The following is a 22127-nucleotide window of genomic DNA, read 5'->3' as shown; positions in this document are numbered from 1 at the left end:
GGGCGTTAGGCGCCCCGGCTGATCCCCGTTTCCCTCCCGTGATAGGTGGCGGCGGTAACGGCCTCCCCGAGCATGCTGTATCTGGTCGGGCTGGGCTTGGGAGATGCCGAGGACATCACAGTGAAGGGGCTGGAGGCGGTGAGGCGGTGCCGCAGGGTGTACCTGGAGGCCTACACGTCCGTCCTCACGGTGGGCAAGGAAGCGCTGGTAGGTCTGGCCCCTGCTGCCGCACAGGGCCCTCATGCCTCTCGCAGCGAGGAGGGTGCTGGGGCTGGTAGGTCAGTAACGTCAGCAGGAGAAACGAATGTTCTCGGAAAAAGTATGTACGTGACTTTCACTTAGTATATTTTATAGGAGAAATCGTTTCGCTACCTTGTGAGAAGACTGGAACGAAAATAAAATTTTCCTTCCTAGAAGCATTGACGCTAGTTTTCATCTCAAATTCTAACAATGTATGGAGAACCTGAAATATTGGAGAACTTGGTTAGGGTTAGAAAAATGTCTGATCTGTTTAGAAAAAAAAAATCAAAAGACGTGCCAGAAAAATACATGTTTTGGAGCCTTGAACCTCAGCCTGAGGTATTATGGTGTGCCTGCTGGGAATAATAATTTGACTGTCTCACATTTCCATGTTTCCTTGTGGGCCAAGCTGTCTCACCATGTTGAGACTTCCAGAACATGCACACTTCAGTCAGAGATGGGCTGTACACGAACAACATGGAGATAAGCCTTTTGTTAGTAAACACACCTTATGGAAGAAGTCAGTAGTAAAAATGTACAAATTATAACTCTGATGTGTTCACAGGTCATAGAAAGATAAAGTTTAATGTTGAAATAATACCAAAAAAAGAGCTTACCTACCGACAGAACAGGGATCTCGCCTCCGAATAAGCTATAGTAGTACTGTAGTACTATACAGAGATGCTATCTGGGTCTTGGATGCTGTATAGCCATAACGTACTTGTATGCATACCTGTATCCATACAGCACGTGAGACTTTTAGCTTGTAGTCAACATTATGTGGCTTCCAGATACAAGTGAGGCTAGAATATTTGGGGCCATCTCTGGTATATCTGCTGTATCTTGAAATAAAGATATACTCCATGTTTTTCTGTTTTTTTCAGTACACTGAAGCAATCTGAATTGAAATTAATCCATTCAAAACAAAATGTTGTTTTTTTGTTGTTGTTGGATAGTTGGAAAATTGCAAAATAGAAATGATTACTTGGATATTTTTACTTTGCAAAATCTGCATTTGCTATCAAAAAAATTGATGGATTCCTACCCAGCTGAAAATAAAACATTGAAACATAGAAAAATGCTGGTTATTTTGGGGCGTTTGTTTGTTTTTTATTGTTTTAAGTCTTTTGGAAACCTTGAAGTCCCAAAGAGGTGGGAAAAGTGATCAATAAAAACAAAGTAAAAGATGCTGTCTTACCTGAAACTGCCTAAGAGGGATTAATCACCAAGTGTTGATAATATAGCCCAGTTTACATACAAGTGACAACGCTGAATGGTTTATTTAGTAATCTGAAGGTCAGTCTCTCCTAAGCAACATGAAAAGTTATGGGAAAGCTCTCAAGAGATAAAGAACAGATTCTTTCCTGCAGGGATTTTCTAGAAATCCTCCTGTGCTGATGCTTTTAAAATCAGATCTCAAAATTCAAATGACATTACTTGCTTAGTTTATCTTGTTGGCTAAAACGTGTATTAAAAGCTATTTGATTTGACCATCTAAATGGGCCCTCAATTTGGTGAAAGAACTGTTTGGACCCAGTGACCTCCCAGTGAGTCTACATTTTAGTTTTTGTCAGGAGAGTGCTTTTTATATATTCTCTAATTAACATGCTTTGATTTGCATTGTGGAGCAGTCTCAAATAGATTCCATTAGATGAAAACAAACTGAATGGTGCGCTTCTGGGAATGCTCTGTAGTGTACATTCGCTTACAGTACTGGACTAAAGTTAGTCTGGTCCCATGGTAAACCCACCAACATGTATGTAGCATTGTTATTGCATTCTCAGCACCAAGTGCTTTGCTTTATAGATCAGCTCCTGTTGTGCTGTATTACTTGCTAATGTGCATTTAGTGTAAGATACCTAATAAAAACAAATGCAGTGTCAAAATTTGTTGTAGTTTGTTTACTATTGACCTCAGCAGTACTTCAGGGTGGGCGTCAATCGTTCTGAATCACAGATACAAGATTTGCTTATACATTTATTTGGTCCCCTTTCTATCGAATCTGTACGGGTTGCAGTCTGTTTCATGAGGAAAATAATATCCTCATTTTACAGAGGTAGAGAAACTTCTTAAAAAATGGCGAGGAAGTCATCTTTAGAAAAGGGAACCGAACCCAGTAACAGGTCCCATATCTAGTACTCTAGCTATGTGATGGATTTTTTTATGGAAGCACTGCTCCGCTTCTGTACAAGTATGATGGTTCTCTTGTCAATTCATTATTCTTTGCAGGCAAAGGTGAAGCTATCACTGAAGTCACAGGAGAAGTCAGAGGAAAATCTTTCTGGACCGTAACTGAATGAATAGTTTTATCAATTTGTTATATTTGTAATACCACCCAAATTTTCTGAACACTATTTAGAACAAAACCACCTTTTTTGGTCTATGTCCTGGGAAAAAAACTTTATCATTTAAAGAGCATGTGAAATGTATGGTGACACATGACTTAGAGACAGATATGTGCAGGATGGTCAGACAACATGTTCTAGAACTAACTGAAGTTTTATTACGCATGAGGTTGATTCTGGAAATAAAGGCACTTAAAACATACAAAGAGACACGATGATTACTGAGCTGCTGAAGAAAAGCGAAGGACACAATCAAATACATGTTTACCTATATACATAGTAAAGTATTTCTTACAGAGAACTGAAGATGAAGGATTAATATGAAATCGTTCCTTAGATGCGGTTAGTTACAATGTATTAAGGAAAAATCTAAAAAATTAGGTTGCGGTATAGCTAGTGTCGTATTTGTATCTGGTTTGATGTCAGTATTATAACTAACGTAAGCAGTTAGGCTCAGACTTGTGAGAGGGGATTCCTTACAGTAGGATGACCTAGAGTCCTGGAGTCCACCCAGGTACCTTCAGTATGCAGGTGTCATTGAGCTACTTTTGGAGCGGCTCCTCAACTGACACAGAAGGCATAAAAAACCAAGTCAGTATCAGAAGAATGTGCTTGACTAATTTTTGTCAGCTCAGGAGCTGCTTTATGGGAAGCTCAGGTCTTCTTCCAAAGGGAGGCACGGTTCTCTAAGACATGGGTCAGACTGCTGGGGAGAATAATAAAGTTGGCCTTTCCCATGTCCATTGTCTGTGTTCCTGAGTGAGCACCCAGAGAAATACGAAAACACTCCTAAGTGTCTTATTTTGGTGTTTCTTATTAATTTCAATTTCTAGGAAGAATTTTATGGAAAAGAATTGATTTTGGCTGACCGAGAAATGGTGGAACAAGAAGCAGATAGCATTTTAAAAGAAGCTGATGTTTGTGATGTCGCATTTCTGGTAGTTGGTGATCCTTTTGGGTAAGACAAAGCAACATTTTAATTATTGCTGTAGCTTGATCACTCTCTTTTTTCAGTAGGAAGGAGCCATACTCCATAACTGTAATTCTTTATGAAGAAACTGATTTTCAGATCAGAAGCACTTTTTATGTCTTTGCATATTTTTTTATTGCATTAAAAATATACATGCAATTGTCTACATTTTATCTTGCTCTGGAGTTTCCTTGCTCAGATATCCCTTATAGATAGGAATGAGGACCCTCCAGGATGTATAAATCTTTCCTTCAGCAGTCACTTAGCATTTCATTCTCCATGCTAGCTTTTATAGAGAATATTTTGTTCCAGCTTTTATCTGCTAACAGAAGAAATTCTAGGATATCACATAATTAAGCAATGTGCTATGTTTTGAGAGAGTGTTCTTTTAGTTGCTATTTGTACTTATAAGCTGCAGCTTTTATGCTTAGTTGTTTTAGAATGAATACTGATTGTTGGTTGTACAGTGCTTCTACTTTGATATATGCTAGTTTTTAAAATCACTTAGGTCGTTATAAATGTCTTCTCATTTTGGTTTATTAAGCCTTTTGTTTCCACTTTTTATTCCTGCTATAGTCTTTTTCTATCACCAGAAGGATCTCCTTCTGTCTTTTCAGTCAGGCATCATCAATCTGCAATGTCAAGCCATACAGAAGAGCTTTTAGTCTCCAGCTGGTGATTCAAGATTTATACCACAATGTTAAGGGGCACAAGAAAAATCAAATCACTGAGCACCCTATTTGTGAGTGAAAAAATACAGAGAGTTTATGAAAAAGAGGACCAGTGTGCACATCTGTCAAAAGCGGATAATTTATGTAAATACAGGTTGAAGGGAATTGGCAAGAGAATGTTATATTAAACTAGTACTTATGGGCAGATGATGCTGTATTTCAGAAATATTAATTATACTTTCAATGCATGTTAACATTAAAATTAGGATTCATGTAGAGTGTAGACCCACATTACCTGTACCCTTGTGCTCTGATCCAGTGACTGATATAAGTAAGTACACAAGATGAAAAAAAAACATGTATTGAAATGTCATTGCTACTTGTAAGCAGTACCTTGATCTGCCTCAGCTATCATTAGTTTCAGCATCAAAATACTTCAATTCTGATTAACATACTACACCATTATAGAAGACTAGCCTTTTTCTGAATGAGTTGCTTCTTTCTAAATGTTTATATTCCTAGCTCTTAATATTGCAGCTAGAACTGCTTCTATACCCACATAGAGCTCTGAGGATTTAGGGGTTCATGAGGCTACTAGGAAAGAGTACTGAATGTTTCTGTCCTAACAGAAGCCATATGGGAGGAGGATAGAAGGCGTGTGACTGCAGCTGATCATAGCGTTTCAAGTATATTTGCAGGGAAGAAGAGTACTTGGCAGCCTTAGGAAATCTTAAGTGTTGGTGGTTAATGGTTAAAGTAATAAAACAAGCTGTGCCCCTGTCGTTCTTCTTACTGCTGTTCACTGCAAGTTTTTATCTGCGTATGTGGTAACAGCTATGGATGTGCTAGTAGGAACCTGACAATTTTAGTTGGCAAGCCCACCTTCATCTAAGCTGGTGCTAACATTCATATTATTACTACCCTAAAAACTTAAAATCTCTATCAGTGACAGAAAATACTAGTATAGCTCCGGGTGCAGAAGGCTGACTCCATGAAGCCTTTGGTGGTATTAGCCAAGTGCTCATGAGGGCACTTCTGCTTTTAGCTACAGTCATTACGGACAGATCTATTGGGAGAAAATACTGGCTGGAGCAAATTTTAGTGAATAAAGCCAGCTGATCCCTTGGTCAGTATTAGCATAACCACAAAATCCACCAGTGCTCCTTGTCCTATGTATGTGAAGGGAATAATACAAGGCCATAAAACTAGTCCCCTCTTGTCTTAGAAGATTCTTAAATCACCTTTGCTTATGGAAGTCAGGAGCATAGTTTGTTTACGAACCAAAGTGTTGTTTTATATCACTTTACTGCATTCTTCTAGGTCTGGGAGCCTGTTTGTATCAGGGTTTCCCAAATTCAGATTCCTCTATTTTTTTTCCTCCAGTGAAATTGATTTCTTTTTTAAATGATTGATCCTTACAGCCTTGCCAGCTGCTGCCACATTTGTGTTCCAGTCTGAAGCACCTGATCTGCTGATTGTGTTCTGATATGAAGCACCAGACATGCAGTATCAAAATTATCAGGCTAAAAATCAGGGGAATTCTGTTAGGGTAACTGAACCAGGCCAGGGTGAAAGCAGTCTTCCTATTTAATTATTCTGATTGGCATATGCTATTTCTTTCTTTGCTTCCTTCTTTGGAATGGCGACACAGAAATGTGTGGTACATCTTGGGAATGAGATGGCTAAGGCCATTGTTCAAGTCTGATAAATTTAGGGAAGGGGTAGGTGCATTTTCATATTTCACATGGAAAATGGAGGGCCTAGCATGTATGTAAGCATACATGCAAACAAGATACATATGTAAACATTGTTGCAGTTCAAAGATTTTCTGGATCTATATATACTTTATATAGATCCACTACTTTATATAGTATATTTATATATACTTTATAGAGAAGGACTGTAATCCCAATTGCATTAACTACAAGCCCAGTAATTCTTGTACCAGTTACTGCAAGGTGTTTATTGAGCATTAGACCTGGAGCCAAATTTAGCTCAGTTCTAAGCTTAACTAGAATTTTCTTAATTATTTCAGAATAAACTTGATCACTCAAACTTAGGCATTGTTAATTTGAGTAATTTGGCTTAAATATTATAAAAGTTGGTTTAGTCTAAGGATTTTTTTTTCGAAGTACTGCATGTGGTTTACCTCAGTCTGTTCAAAGTTCTTGTTGGAGTGTGTTGCTTTCCTGGCATGCACTGGTGCAGATGGGAGAAGGCCTGGCTGTGCAGCGAGTATAGGAGTTTTGTTGAAGTCTATGCCAAATAGAGTTGACCTTTGCAGTTCAACAGATGTCCAACAGACACCTGCAGAAGACAAAGGATAAATGGAACTTTTCTTTTCAAGTTCTTGCCAAAGCTACTTTAAAAAGTAACAATTGTGTTGGTGTTACAGTTTTAATGATGCCAGGAAGCTGCAAAGAACCGTAACATACTGAGGATGCCTGTATTTTCAGCTAGAGAAGATGACATATGGAAGCCTTATTGGAGTTTTTACTTTCCTGTAACAATTAGTCAAGTTATTGTTGCCCTTTTGGCACTTCTGCATTGCCCTACTTGTGAAGGGTTTAATTTTACTTTCAAAACTATAATGCTAGTAACACTTGGTCACTTCATCTTTTCAATCTTTAATTCCTTTCTTTTCTTAACACAGGGCCACGACGCACAGTGACTTAGTACTACGTGCGGTAAAATTGGGGATTCCATACAAGGTCATTCATAATGCTTCAATAATGAATGCAGTGGGCTGCTGTGGTTTACAGGTAACATTTTTGTATATATGCTATTCCACAACTGCTAAACTTAGAATTGGTGTGCTCTTCTACTGCTATAGCAGTGCATGTTGCAATCTGAAGTTTGAAGATCTGTAGCAACTGTACACTTCTGTTGTCAGAATTTGTTAACACTTCCTTTTCAGCATGCTACGTGTCAGCAAAAGTCCCTTTTGATGAGCGCATGTGAAAATGAATAGTAACACTTCTATTCTTCTCTGCTCTCTTAACTTTCTTCTGCCCCAGGAGACTGTGATATTTAAGTTATTTTACAGATAAAGCTTTGCTCATGTTGGCTTCCTTCTACTACTGATGGTCACCTGATAAGTTTATTCTTAAATTAGGTTGTTATCCTGTTTAGAAATATGCTGGTCTTGTCATAAAAGGAATACATGCACAAGCCTGTCTATGTGCCCAACTCAGATCGTAACTAATTCCGAAATCTTGTATATGATGCATTCTTTCTCTCCGAGGTTGACCTGTCTTCACTTTTTGCCCATCTGCTGAGAGAGGAGGGATTTGCCTAGCCAAGGGCTAGAAGAACAAGTTACAGTTTTTTGTACTTCTTGAATGGCTAAAGTAGAAAAGGTCTAGTGTCCCCCAAGAAAATACTTCTCTACTTCCTTTTACACATTTATAGGTCCATTATTACTTTTCTTGCATGGAAAATGTTTCGGCAGTGATGTATCATATAAATTAGTTGAAGCTTCCCCCTCTTGTTCATTACTTTAACATAGAACCTGCCCTCTCAAGGTTCAGAACAGTTCCCTGTATATGGGATCCCCTAAACCAAGCTCCCACTTTACCAAAACCGAAAACAAGCGCAGGAATGTACTACAGACAAGAGTTGAGGCCTTGAACAATAAGTTTTCATCACTGAAGGAGGAAGCATTCCTTCCTAGCTTAACATAAAAAAACACCATTTTTTAAATTTCAACAAACAACTGACACCTTCAAATTTACACTGACAAACTCCAATAGCCTTATTTCAATGCTGCCCAGCAGCAGAAAATCTGTTGCAGTAAGTTGGGTATTATCTCTGGCTTTGATCACATCCGAATGGTTTAGAAATGTGAGAGCCCTGTCCGATCTGGCACTTCAGCAACACTGCATTGACACCTGTTCTGAGATGGAATGCTAATGCTAAAGGGAATGCAGCACAGGATTCACATTCTTTAGAATTCTTCCTGTGAGCACTTTCTTAGTGATACCTGCCTGTTGCTGTAAGACTTGGGCAAAATTATCTTTTAGGAAGGAAATAGGCTCCTTGGTGTCTAAAATCTACATGTACAGCAGGCAGATGGCAGCTGTCGCATGACTGCACTTACTGGGGCGGGTAACACGAGTTGAGGCTGGGGCTCACCCTTTCCCCTTTTGGCTTCATGGTGGTGCAAAGTTTGCTTCTGCTGTCAAGCTGTTGACAAGTAGTTTCTACTACCTGCTGTCTTTTTACTGTTCTTTTACGTTTATTACGAAGGACGATGCAAGGCTCGTATTCCCAAAGAGAATAGGTGACCAACTTTTCTGAAAGTTTGCTTCCCCCACAACTCCAGCTAGGCATAGGAAGGAGGAGTATAGAGCTTCTAGGTTAATTGAAAAAAAGAGCAGAAGACTAACTGGGAATATATTGCAAACAGTCCATAAGGTTTTTCACATATGCAGAGTTTTGGAGATTAGTTTACTATTTCCTTATCCCACACTGAAGGGAACAGACCATGAAGGAAATGTGATGTTACTCACTCTGGCATTAGTCCCCATTTCCATTCTGGCTTGGGAGGGGCTGCCTTCTCATAAGTCAACATTCCTGTTGTTGTATAAAGCATTTTAGGAAATAGTGATGATATTTTATTACCGGACAGACTATAACCAGCTGTATGTTTACTCTTCATTGCTCCTTACAGGCATAAACAGCAAGTGAGGGGTATCTTACAAAAAAGCAGCCTGTGATTTAATTAGAGTTGTGGTGGAAGTTTATAATTTCTTTATCAGTCTTTACGTTCATGGCTGTCTCCTGCCATCAATTTAGTTTTGGAGTATCTGTGTTTCAAATTGCAAAGTGGCTGTCAAGTATAGCAGGGATTCCTCTTTTGCTTCACCACAGAAAAGGCTTGGGTTTTTTTCTTGTTTTAATCTGATTGTGATACAAAACCTCTTTCTTTCTTACTAGAGAAAAACAGGAAACACCTTTATATGCTGTTCTGAAAGCCATGTGCGTAGTGAGCTGTAACTGCTGATTAGACCCTCAGTAAAATGCAGCTACAGCCCAGTCTGTTCACAAAAGAACGTGTCTCTTGTCATCAGAGCAATGTTTCTGTGCAGCCAACATCATTCTGGTAGTTGCGCAGTTTCCCTGAACAGTAGTGAGTTACTGAAGTCAGTAGAGCATTAGTGATGGCTTGTTACCTTCAATTCATAGATATATTTCTTGCCAAATTGTAAAGAAGGGTGAATATCTATTTTCAAATACTTTTTTTTTTTACTGTCTTGCCCGCTTAACAGAATCAGTGCAGCTGTTTTGAAGGCTGCACAGGTGAAGATTGTATTTGTACAAAGAACAGGGTTTTTTTTTAGTTTTGAAAATTAAACTTTTTGAACTTCTAGGAAGCTCTCACAGATTGATACAATGAGCTATAGCTCTTGAAAGCAGGGGATAGTATAACTTACCAAAGTATTAGTCTGACTGGGCATAAGGCTCTATGACTTGCTGCAGCTCCCTCTTTTACACTGTTCTTGCTGTGCTTCACTGTGTCAGTTTTTTTTTTCTCAAGGTTGAAGAACATCTTTTCCCTCAAAAACAAGTGAATACAGCTGGGGGGTGGGGGAGAAGCCAGGAGAAGTGCCTGTGTGTGAGTGCCTCAGCACGTTCTCTGCTGGTTCACCTCTCTTGTCTGGAATCTGACATGTAGGTATGTTGATCGCTCTGACTCCTGTTGTAGTGGGGAGCAACCACCAGTGAAGGAAATCATGCAGTTTGGTATCTATGCACACTGCCAGGGAAGTCAGGGAGAGGGGACTGAAGTCCCCAGGGGAAGGCCGAAATTCTCAGAGAGCACTTGTAGTGGGTGGTAACTAGTGAGACAGTTCAACTTTCCTCATCAGCAGCTGCACTGTAGTTCCGTAGCTTTGGAAAGCTTAGTATTTTAGGTAACAGACTTACCTCTGTTCTACCACTGCTCAGCTACCCTGTGAGCAAGACATTGCCTTGGCTCTATCCGACTAGGATTCAGCATTGCAAGCTGAGAACAAAGGGAGAGCCTAGCTTGACTGCCATGGCTTTATCTGTACCCGCACTCAGTTTTTCAGAATAGGGCTGATTGCTAAGGCTTTTAGCCCTAGAATAAAGAGGCAGAAAACTCAGGATCTCCAATTTACACCTATTTCCTTCCTTCCTAATCTGCATGACATCTGGGTTAGTTTGGGAAGGTCACTGGCCAGAGTGGTGCTCTCGAGCCAGAATTCTCTCTGACCCAGTTCTGGTCTATATCTTTGAGGTAGCAGGATGGATGGTCAAACACATGAGGAAGACTCTGCATCATACTCACCTGTGATGCATGTGAAAGAATGATGCAGCTTGAAATGGCTTGAGATAATAGCAATACTGTAAAAGAAGAAGATTGAGAACTAAAGTGCAAAGCTGAAGGCAAGCAATAGGATGAGACAAAAGACTAAAATGAGCCACTTATTTATGGGAGAGTGGTGTTACTGGTTTTGAAAGCATTTACTTTATATTTTGGTAGGGTAGCTAGGAAAAAAACATGTCACGGCAAAGACCTGCCTTTCTTTTGAGACATACCCACTTTCCACCTGAATAGCTTCAGAACAAACATCTGCATGTCCCCTTGTTTCTTTCAGTGACTCATCTTGATTTTTTTTTGTGTGCAGTCCAGTTAATTCTTCTAAGACAATTACAGTTATAAAATAGTTTTGTCTTTTCGCTACTAGCTGGTCACTTAAATGCAAAAGCAGTGCTTACTATGTTATTTTTGAGTCTTTACTGAACAGGTGAGTACATTTTCAGTGTCAAGTAGAAAAATATTACTTATCTTAGATAAGGAATGCTTATCTATAAGTAATATAGGATGCTATCATTACTCGCTGTGCTCATAGCCAAATAGAAAGCCTGTAGTAGCTGCAGGAGCAGAACCTCTGAGTTCCACCCTCTCTCTGTGCCCTAATCTTCAAAAATACTCTTTGCTTTCATAGGAGGGGCTCTATGCAAAATGTTTTTTATTCACTGACAGGTAAAATAAACTGTTTTCTGTCACTGGTTGGTTTTCTCACTTAGTACCAGCTTCTGAGCCTTTTAGAAGTTGGCATTTGTTTTTCAAACCAATTAAAGGTTAAATCAGTGCTAGTCACACCACTTCATTACTCAGAATTGCTGTTCAACTTACTGCCATTTGTCACCAGCAAACATGACCCAGAAACATCCATTTAACCAGAACAGATTTTTCTCTCCATTTAGATATCTTCGTTTCAGATTAGTAACCCAAGTGACCAGGGTGGGAAGGAATCATTGTTTAATGTTGCTGGGAAAAGTCTTAGGAGGTTATTAAAGATAAGGTGACATTACCTTGGAGGGAAAATCCTGTCCTGTTCAAGTTTGCTTGGAGTTTCTGAGTCTTTTGATAGCTGAATTTTGTTCTGCTTGTGGAGTGGCTATTTCCTAAGTGCTGATACAGGAGACAGCCAAGAGAAAAATGTGTTCTTCCCTTCAGCTGCTTTTATGTGATTTGTCTCAGCGGCCTCCTGAAGACTGCAATCATGTGGAGTGGGCTTCCCTCAGCCAAACATCCTTTTCTTCAGAGTTCCTTTCTCTCTGGCATGTACTAAGCGGACTGGAGGTTTTTGGGAGAGCTGAGCCAATCTTGGCTTGCAGTATAAAAAGGAGTCATAGCCCTGTGTGTGTGAATGCTAAAAACTTTCAATTTCATGTGAAGGTTCTCATGAGAGGCATTCAAAGTTGCTAAAGGTCTGCAGTACTAAATAAGATAGTGTAAAGGGCTAGAGCTTGGCTTGTGGTTGTTTCATATGACCAATCACAAGCAAAAATGAAGCTTGACTGATTCTTGCTACCTTTTTGTTGATGATTGTCCTACTTCCTAAGCTGTTCTCTAGCAAGAATATATAATATAAAGAACAGCAGGAGCCCTTTAATCTGATGTATATGGTCTAGAGGGTTGTTAACTGGTTACGGAGGATAAGGGGAAAAATCTGACTTGTTAGGTTCCTTTTTCTGAGGATGAACGTTGTATAGCATCACGTCAAAACTCTTATGACAAGGATAAACAAAACATGTCTTAGCTTTTCTGTGTATGTTCATTGGGATTTATCAAGAAGCAATCTGGGATAATGCAAGGTGCTCTACGATCTCCAAATTCCATTGAGGAATAGCCTTAGGAGAAAAAGCTTCTTGGTGTCTGTCAGTGGGATGTGATCAGGCTGTGCAGTATCTTCATTTGCAGAACACACCTGTCCTGTGAGCACTATCTGCAGTGTAACCTGTGGCCATCTCAACACAGAACATAGCTGAGCAGCGTTTCAGTCCTACAGGGTTTACAGGCTTTTGCATATGTATACAGCTGCCAGGTCTGAAAAATGTAATGATAAGACTCCTTTTTACCTTCTTCCCCTGACATCTATCTAGTTCTGAAGCTGTTTGAAATTCTAGGAAAGGAGGTAGGCTCATAAGTGAAGAATTGCCTTGTCACCATTGCAGCTGATACAGCAATAATTCTGGGAAGGATGCTGGAAAAATAAATGTCTGCATTTTGAAATGTTTACTTCTTGGTTTCTCTGCAGCTGTTGCCCTACTGACCTTTAATATTGTCTCGCATCTTCTCTCCTGCTTGCTTTAGTACTTTTTAGAGGGGATGGGGGATCTTCCTTTTTTAATTTCCCTATTTAGTCTCAGCTTGTTCCTTCTTTTTATGCCCTATATTTTTGTGGTGATTAGCCACACCAGTATTTTAAGTGAGGACTGCTGATTTGGATAGCTTCAGGTGTCTGATGTCATTCAGACTGGCCATTAACGAAGTTGCTCAGTAGTTTCACTGAAATTTCACTTGCCTGCAGGCTTTCCAAGCTGAGATCATGGTACAGCACTTTTTCTCTCACAGTTTATTCTGGCCTTTCAATTAGCAATCAATTCTGCTTATATAAACAACAAGTAAATAAGAAATATCATTAACAGAAGGGTTAAAAATACTAACTGAAAACAGGCACCTCAGTACCAAAAGTTGTCAGACATTCTTTCATGTTATGTGTGTAAATAAAACAGGAAGTTATAGCTTGTTCTGAGGTGGTGAAAGTGTGAGTTGAAGAACAGCTTTCTCCAGTATTTTGTGAGAGGCAGAAAACTCTAGCGGACAGAGCATTGCCTCGGACTAGAGAGTTCTGGCTTCCTTTCCTGACTTCAGCTATTGCATTGCAAAATTTAAGTGCACAAAGCTTTGCTTAAGCCAATCGCTACTTGGGCGGGGGGAGGGGTGTTTCCAAAGGCTGAGGTCTTTCAAAATGACCTTTTGAAATCTTTCTGTGAAGTTTTTGAGCATTAGGGAGAAGGTAAGAAGGTTCGTTTCCAAGCTGAGAGCATGAAATGTCTGTCCAACCATTTCACTGAGCCCTTTGAAATTCTGGCACTTTTGTGCCTGAGCAGAATGTAGGCACTCTAACAAATCTGATGATTAGTGCAAGTGTGATGCTTGAGATGTTTTAGCTTCTACAGAACAAATCTTGCCCACTCATAAACGCCAGCTGCTTAATGTAGAGTGCAGCACACAGAAGATGACTGTGAAACTTCATTTGCTGTTGCCTCTCTTTAAAGCTGTGCCAGCAACTGTACAGCATGATCGTTTCACTGAAAATATACAGAGCTCTTCATTGTCTTATTAAACAACTTCTTAACAATCTCAAAGCATGACATTAATCCTTAGTTGTGTTGTAATACACCTTAGTGTCACAGTTTTATTCCAATGACAAGCATGATTTCTGCAATTTTGGGGCCCTATTCAGTCTTCTATGGTTGGTGGAAAGAATATTTTTTTAATTTCAGTGGTTTCTGGCTCTAGTGGACCTGCTGTCCTCTGTAACTGCTGAATCCGTAGGATTTTTGGTATTTACTGCTCTCTCTGCAGCAAGGCTTTTCTTGAAAGTCTGATACTTCATGCTAGATTTCAAGAGGTAGAAATTAGAACACAGCACAGGAAACTATTAGGAACAAACTGAATCTGCATGAGGTACGGGGAGAGAGTTAAAAATATAAGTTCTGATACAGATATGTGTTGCCTCTTTAATGCAGGCTTGCTCTGGTGGAAGGGCAGTGCCTATCTTTGCCTAAATGTCACACGCCTGCAGAGATCGAATGCTGGATGAGAAAGAAATACTTGTTTGTGTCTGTACAAATGCTTCTAAGGTAATTGCTTACAAGTAGTCGAGCACAATAGGGGTATCCATTTATTGCTTCAGTTCCACAGCATTCATAGATTGTTGGTGTACCAGAAAGTTTCCAAAGTAGTATTTTCCCCTCTTTAATTTAAAGTAAAAATATGTATGCATTTGTGCTAGGAAATCTATTCTTTAGAAGTTCAGTTAGTAGAGGGGTATAAGTCGCAAAGGCGTTTCTAGGAGGTTAATAAAATATGCCCCCTTCCTTCTTGTTGGTGTAGAAGTTACTTCTGTGCTGTCCAGGTGCTGAGAAAACAAGTGTATTTTTGTGAGACTGTAAGTACAGTTTTCATGATATCAATACTTCGTGAAGATATTCTGAAGTTATTTCTATTGAATAGAAGGCCATTTCTGACAAAAGTGTTTTATTCTTTTTTGACATTCAGACTTCAGTTTTAATGCAAAACCTGGTAAACAAAGGACAGATTCAGTGAATCTGACTGGCAGTGCTTGCACAAAAAGCATAACTTGCTTCACTTCTTGTTGGCAAAGATGATGGAGAATCTTTGTAATGATCAATGGAAAAGAGAAAAATAACAATCAGAACAAGTGCTGTAGGGTATAAAGTTGAATGCCAAACTTGTTTTTAGTATGTGGCAGAATGGTTTAAAAGATCTGATTCCCAACAAAATGCTTGATCAGATAGTAACATTTTGCCCATTTCTGCACATCCTTTTCTTTGCTAAAAGGCAGAGGTGGAAGTTGCTCTCCTTCAGGTTATCAAAATGCCAAAGGGACTGGGATGAGATTTGAGGTTAATTCAGGCCACTTTCTGTACTGAACAAGGGCTGCTGCTTTTGGGAAATGGCTGCAGCGACTTTCAGGTGGCAGATGGTAAGCTGGTTAGTTAGGGTGGTACCGGACATTTCAGCAATTGTAGGTGACTGAGGTATACTACCAATGAGATGAAAGGTTAACTTGCCCCCAGATGCTCTAACAGTAAAGGGGAGAAAGTGAAACTCCTTGTTCTAATAGTTTTTCTTCAGATTTGGTACAAAATGGAAAGAGTTCTAGCTAGCCACATGAAAAATAGGCAAAACATAGCTTGTTTTTTTTTCTTTTTCTAGAACACAGCCTTGAAATAGTTAAGAAGTTACATCAGGAGCAATTCATTTGGTTCAACCTATATTTAGTTTACGGGAAGAACCTTTAGGTTGTGAAATGTACTCTGGGTGTTCTTGTCCTTGTGCTAGAATGAAATATTTAAAAGAGGAAATGTTTTCAGTAATATTCCAGGAATCTTTGAATAAACACTGTTCCTATCAGCATGAATGGATAAAATTTGAGCTTTTGGTCCTTTGAAAACAAACATGTTTCTGCTTTGATTCAAATTCTGCTCTTCCAGCATAAAGGGGTTAAAACCGCAACCTAATGCCACAGTAAAATAAGTATGTATAGGGGAATCCCCAGATGGTACAGAGCTGCCAGAGCTGCTTCTACATGGGGTCCTCTTCTCTGCTAACAGCACACAGAGTGCCTCCTGCAGTGGGCTTGGAAAAGCAGTTTTTCCTTCCAGGTTTACAGAGGAAGTGGGGAGGTTAGTCCATATAGCCCGTGTTTCTCTGATGGGCTTGAGCAGACAGAATATTGGCAAGCTGTAAAATCCATCTGGGATGGCCCCATTCCAGAGCTGAATTGACCAAAATTGATGCATGGTTTTGCCCTTTTTCAAGTTAGTTACAGAAACTTCCAAGCCAAACGCTGCCTTAGGTTACATACGAGTTTCGCTTTTGTGTCACTGGAAATGATTGGCAAATTGCTTCAAATATCTTCACCGAGATTAGGGACTTACAGTAATAAATAGTGTTAAGATTGAGAATAAAATCAGTGAGCATGTTTGACATGGAATCTGCTAGCAATATTCTTCTTACCGTATGTACATAAAAAATGTTGCACCTCTCTGCTTCATGCACAATCTGTCTCTGTCTTCAGATCACCATATCCACTGTCTTTTTAGAATGTAACTTCTTTTGCATGATACAGCTTTCATCTGCAGGAAAGTGCTGTTTTAATACAAATACTACCGTATCAGTAGAATCAAAATATTATAATTATTACAGCATTATTAGAAGTTGCCTAGCCTTAATCAAAATAAGAAATAAGAAGTACTAGTTTTCATGCTAGTCTTACAAAGTTTTGCCTTTAAAAGGACTTCAGAATTAAGTAACAAAGAACAGAAGGTAGACTGAAAGTTAGTTAATATACATTGAAAAAGGGAATGCAGAGATAGATAAAAAATTTCAGGTAGTTCATTAGTCGTTCTTTAACATGCTTTACTGTTTGGAGAGTAAAAGAACAAGAGCACATCTCCATTATGACACTTCTTTATTAACTAGGCTCAGGACTTTCCGGTGTTGCCAATTGGTCATGATTTTCATAGCATTTTTGTATGCTCTACTACTAATTTTTTTCTTATTGTGTATGTGTGTTATTGCATTTGCTTTGTTTTACAGTTGTACAATTTTGGAGAGACAGTTTCTATAGTTTTTTGGACAGATATATGGAAGCCAGAGAGCTTTTTTGACAAGATCGAGAAGAACAGGCAGAATGGAATGCACACACTGTGCTTACTTGGTAAGCAGCAGCTACCCTGTTTCCTTAGCTACCATCTTCCACGGTGTCCAGAAACAATAGTGATAGGCATGAGATGAAGTCTGTGATTAAACAAATGTTCTTAGCTAACCTATGTTTTTGAAAATATACCAAAAATTGGAACGTTAGTGTATGTGTACTTAGAGTCAGTTCAGCCATTGTTCATGCTACAGCAGCCAGGAATTTAATTCCTCCTCAGAAAATCCGTAAAAAATTATGCCTTTGTAGAAGTCAAATAGGAGCAGGAGGCCCATATTTGCTCTAAAGATCAGTGTGATTTTAAGCTAGATCAAGCTCAGGATCCAAATCAGATTGCAGTGACTAGAAGCTATCTTTTATTGACTTAATTAGGTTAGAGCTCAACACATTTGACTTTCTGGGAAGCTAAATCATACATTTAACCACATTTCTGTTTTGTAAGGTGATATTCCCTTTCCTAAATTATCTCATCTAACGGTGTTTTGGCAAAAGGTGATTGTCATGTGAGAAGCTTCAGTGCTGTAAAAAATCCTTCCTGATCATGGAGCTGAAACAGAATACTGCTCCCACCTGACCGCTGTCCCCAGGCTCTCCCATGGTGCTGTCTGATCTTTATCCTACCCAACAATCCTTGGCTGAAAGCCACTTTCTGAGTAACTCTACTAGTCTAGCTAACTCCTTAAAGCTTATGGAACTGCCTGCATGTAAAGTATAAGGCACTTGCATATTTCTATATATAATTATATACCTTCCTGTATCAGCTTTCAGACACAGCTGGGATCTATCAGTGCTAAATAAATCAGTATTTTAAGTAAAAACAAATTCTGTGGTAACTGGAGGAATCCTGAGCAGGAAACAATTTAAATGTGTAAGCATCACGGCACTTCAAACTTTCCAATGCCTTGAAAGTTGTTTGTTTTCAAAATTGGCTAAAAATCAGAATTGTGGTGATTTGTTTTAAAGAAGGATGACTTAACAAGTGTTTTAAACAAGGATTATTACAATATATGTTAAAGTATTCTTTAGATATTTTGTATAATCATTTCTATGATCTCCCTTTTTATGTTATTTTTTTATGCGGTAGTGAGAAAGTAAAAATTTTGAAACAGTAAAATTGAATTCTAAATCTCATGTTTCAGGGACAGTTGTGGTACCTGCATCGCATTGTAGCTCACAGCTGAAAACTACCAATTTCCAAATTAATTGTTCCCTTAATACTACTTGGTCGTTCTGGTCTATGTATTGATTGTTTATCCAACTAGACTAGATTACCAGATGAGCAATGTGACATAAAAAGGTTAGCGCTAATAAACTTCTGAATTCAAAGTGACTTCACGGACATGTAAGCAATTTGGTAAACTGTGCACTAATAGTCTTGCAGTTTTGCATTTTAAACCCCTTTCTTCAGAGTCACTTTGGTTTAGGAGTTGATTGTATAACTTATACAATACTTTTTTTAAGAATCAAGGTTAAAAATGTATCCAGCTTTCACTATGATAATATTTTGGGGGCATTTGAATACAGACAATGTTCGATTGCCTCTTGGAGATTGTGGTCAATTAGAGTTTCATAAAATTGCAGATGTGCAGAGTCTTACCTGACCCCTTCTCTATTTCATTTTTGCCCAAATCCTTTTTTTTTTCCCCCTAACAGAAGATTGTTCTAAATTTTGATTGGGACAGGAAGGAAGTGCTAACGAAAGTCAGGTTCCTGCATGGCAGTGATGTAATGACTGTCCATCAGTCATACTGTTCTACCTTTTGTGACCACAATGTACTCATAATTTAAGAGTAGTCCCAATACCCTGGTGTGCTTAAACATCCTGGCATTTAGCTATCCTAAGGTAAATATGCCTGCTATTTGTACACTTAGCAGTATTTTTAGTCATCTATGTTCCTCTGGAATCTGTGAAACTTGCCCTATCTTTGGGTAAAATCACATGCATAAAATCACAATACTTTGTGATTTATTAACATGTGAAACAGTAGAGTGTAATCCATATTCCTTTTTCCTGTAATAGCTAAAATGTTGTTGTAAAGTTTATAGAATCTGCTAATTAAATTAAGCTTTACCTAGATAGAAAACTAAGTGGGAAGTTTGTAGGGAAGCTGCGTTTTAATACCTGTTTTGTTCTACAGATATTAAAGTGAAGGAGCAGTCTCTGGAGAATCTAATGAAGTGAGTCACCATTTTGAAAATATGTAGAAACACAGAGTGTATTTACAAAGGGTTTTTTTTGTACAAGGAACAAAGGTTCTTCACCCATAGTCTAATACTGAACTTACCTGCCTTCTCCTCTTGTACTTCTCAGTGGCCACAGCCTTTTGTTTCTTACAAGGAGTGGAACTTTTTTGTTCATTACAGTAGGACCTGGCTTTATTTACAGTAAACTGAATGAAGTTGCAGCACAGCGTAATCTTTTTTTTAACTGTTTCTGTGAGAGGCATTGAGTCAGAATGGGGTAAGCTCTCTGCTTGGCAAATGAAGTGTTATTTTACTACTGTTCTGTCCCATCCTGAAATAGATTAATAGCCGAAACAGTGTTCTGAATTCATTCTTCCTTACTCTGGCTAGAAACAGTGTGAAGTACTGGATACATACCACCCTTTTTTAACAGCTAAAGACGCAATATGTAAAAGTGCTCTTAAATTCATTTCACTGTATTCAAAAAAGCTCTTGCCACATCTTAATCATCTCTCTGCAATCTGTATGTTTTGACAGTGGCAAATATAAATGGTTACTTTATACGCATGCTGTAACTCTGGTCTAAATTAACATTTGTGAAGTCTCACAGTATCATTGAGGTTTGTTTGTTCTGGAATTTCAAAATAAAATCTGATTGACTGAATCCAAGTTGGCAAAGAAAGCAGCATTTCATTTAAGAATATATTTCTAGTCTGTAATCATCTGTCTACAGGGCATTTAAGAGAAAAACAGTAGTTTGCCCTTGAATTTAAGTCTAATGCATCTTTCAGGAGTAGCTGCAAAACCTGCATATTGCTTGCAGCAGCTGAATTCGCTTTTAGGACTCCAGTGATCTGCCAGCTGGAGGCCCTGCTGTTTCACAGGTGTGGTGAGAGCACAAGAGACCTCTGTCTTCCTTCAAAATTGCACTCTTGTCTAAAAGGCCCAGCCTGAGAGCCTGGGCCTGTTTAAGTTCAATTTGCTGGTCTAGAGGTTTCTTGAAATAAACTGTAAGAACACTAGGGATAATGAAATGGGTTATATGTGAAATTTCTCTACTTTTCTTTCCCTGCAGAGGAAGAAAGATTTATGAGCCACCACGCTACATGAGTGTGAATCAAGCTGCAGAACAGCTTCTTGCCATTATTCAGAACAGGAGGCTCCACGGAGAAGAACCAGGTACTGCTACTGCAATATTTCTATCTGCTACTACCCCTCTCAAGTCACACTTACTGATGAGCCTCTGAACTCTACTCCCTTCCTCTTAATCTTAGCATTCTCTTCCTCTGCAGTGGAACTGGGCTGCCTTAAATCCTAGTCATGAGATGGATTTGGCAGAGCTTGAGCATAGTGTAGTTCAGTGACCACAGATGAACGAACACTAGTGGCTCCTGGAGGTTTAGTCAAAGCCTCAGTTTGGTAAGCCTGTACAGGAGGCAGAAGGATTCTGAGCATTTTAGATCAGTCGAGCTTCAAAATCTCTGCTCCGTTTTATTTAGACTGGTCACACTCTGCTCTACATGAATACCGGCACAAATCTAGGTTAACCCAACGATGCAGAACTGTGATTTTGACCTTGAATTCTTAACACTAGTCAAGAGCAAACTGTGAAAGATATTTATTGAGACCAAGGGTGAAATCACAGCAGCTATAAAGATGACTCAGTTGTGTTACATAAAAATCCTTTCTAATAGAAATGCATCTAGCTATATTCCTCCTTTTAAAAGTTTATTCCTTAAATACTGTTAAAATGAAAATCCTTTCATTTTATCCTTTATACAGAATGAATCAGAAGCAGCAGTTTCCTCAAAGTGAACACAATTCCTGAATGAATTTCGTATTCTGCTTCTGCTGCCTTCCCATTCTTGCTTATAAACATCCCTAAGATACAGCTTTATTTTCTTTGAAGAACAAGCTTCTTTCTAGGCAATTCCAACGATTTATTAATTGGAGTGTTAAAGTGTAAGCATTTTGAATACTTTTTCCTTCATGATAGGACCATTAGTCAATAAATTAAGCATTTAATCTTCTTTCTTACAGAAATTACTGAAAACACAATTTGTGTTGGCCTCGCACGTGTGGGTGCTCCAGATCAGAAGATTGCTTCAGGCACACTGTATCAGATGTCCACAGTGGAATTAGGCGGTCCACTACATTCTTTGATTGTTACAGGCACTATGCATCCTCTAGAATTAGAAATGCTTAAGCTTTTTTCTGTAGATAGTTCCAGTTTTGAAAATAATGCAATTCAAAACACCACTTAAATAAAAATGACGCATTCAAATTTTTACTCCATCTTTAATTTCATGACAGCATAAAGTTATTCCTGTGAATATTTAGAGCTTGCCTGAGCACAGTTAGATTGTATATTGCTTCAAAAGTCAACACTGTAGGAACATGAACCTGCTTTTACCTGAGGCTACAAACTGCAAGCTGCCCCTGCTGGTATCAGCTTCTAACATGTAGACACCTCCAGAAACCTTTAAACCTTAAAAACCCTTTGTCTGATTCAATTCATTGACATCTACATCAGTCTTAGGTTGATGACTAAGATAAGAAGTGCAAGTAGAGAACTGAAGAAGCGTACCAGATACCTGTCTGGCATGACATTTGCTGTAGTACATTAACCAAGCCTCCTGCATACATTGTTAAAGTGCATTTTAAATGTTAAATTTTGCTTTTCAGCTTTCCAAAAAGCTTGTAGTTCTCTCACCAATAGAAACCATTACTGTGCAAAACCCGTTAGGTCTGTATCCATCTTTGGGAGAGTGAATACAGACAGGTGAGAATGTTCCTTATGTTTAAACCAAGAAAAACAAGAACTCGCCCTTTGGACAGCTGGTGAAACAGAGGGAAAAGCTGCACAGAATTTCTTATTTCAGAAGGTTGCAACTTAAAATAGAACTCGATTTCTTCATATGTTAATGTT

General features: G+C 38.8%; 1 protein-coding gene across 1 annotated transcript; it reads left to right on the top strand.

The window, feature by feature from the left end:
• Nucleotides 1-67: 67 nt before the first annotated feature.
• Nucleotides 68-21488, top strand: DPH5 (diphthamide biosynthesis 5). Its single transcript, XM_009581991.1, has 7 exons — nt 68-207; nt 3419-3543; nt 6880-6988; nt 16897-17017; nt 19153-19192; nt 20274-20377; nt 21239-21488. The coding sequence occupies exons 1-7, from the start codon at nt 73-75 to the stop codon at nt 21460-21462; spliced, it is 858 nt and encodes a 285-aa protein (XP_009580286.1). The 5' UTR covers nt 68-72; the 3' UTR covers nt 21463-21488.
• Nucleotides 21489-22127: the final 639 nt, after the last annotated feature.

This window comes from Fulmarus glacialis, unplaced genomic scaffold (assembly GCF_000690835.1).
Source record: "Fulmarus glacialis isolate BGI_N327 unplaced genomic scaffold, ASM69083v1 scaffold15957, whole genome shotgun sequence".
Taxonomy (NCBI): domain Eukaryota; kingdom Metazoa; phylum Chordata; class Aves; order Procellariiformes; family Procellariidae; genus Fulmarus; species Fulmarus glacialis.
The sequence above is the reverse complement of the archived record's forward strand: the minus strand, read 5'-3'. Positions and strand labels throughout refer to the sequence as shown.

Excerpts from the sequence above, each read along its gene's own strand:
- DPH5 (XM_009581991.1), top strand. The coding sequence starts at position 73 with ATGCTGTATCTGGTCGGGCTGGGCTTGGGAGATGCCGAGGACATCACA. Across the intron at positions 6,989-16,896 it reads TGGGCTGCTGTGGTTTACAG|TTGTACAATTTTGGAGAGAC; the intron begins GTAACATTTTTG and ends TTTGTTTTACAG. Across the intron at positions 17,018-19,152 it reads GCACACACTGTGCTTACTTG|ATATTAAAGTGAAGGAGCAG; the intron begins GTAAGCAGCAGC and ends TTTGTTCTACAG.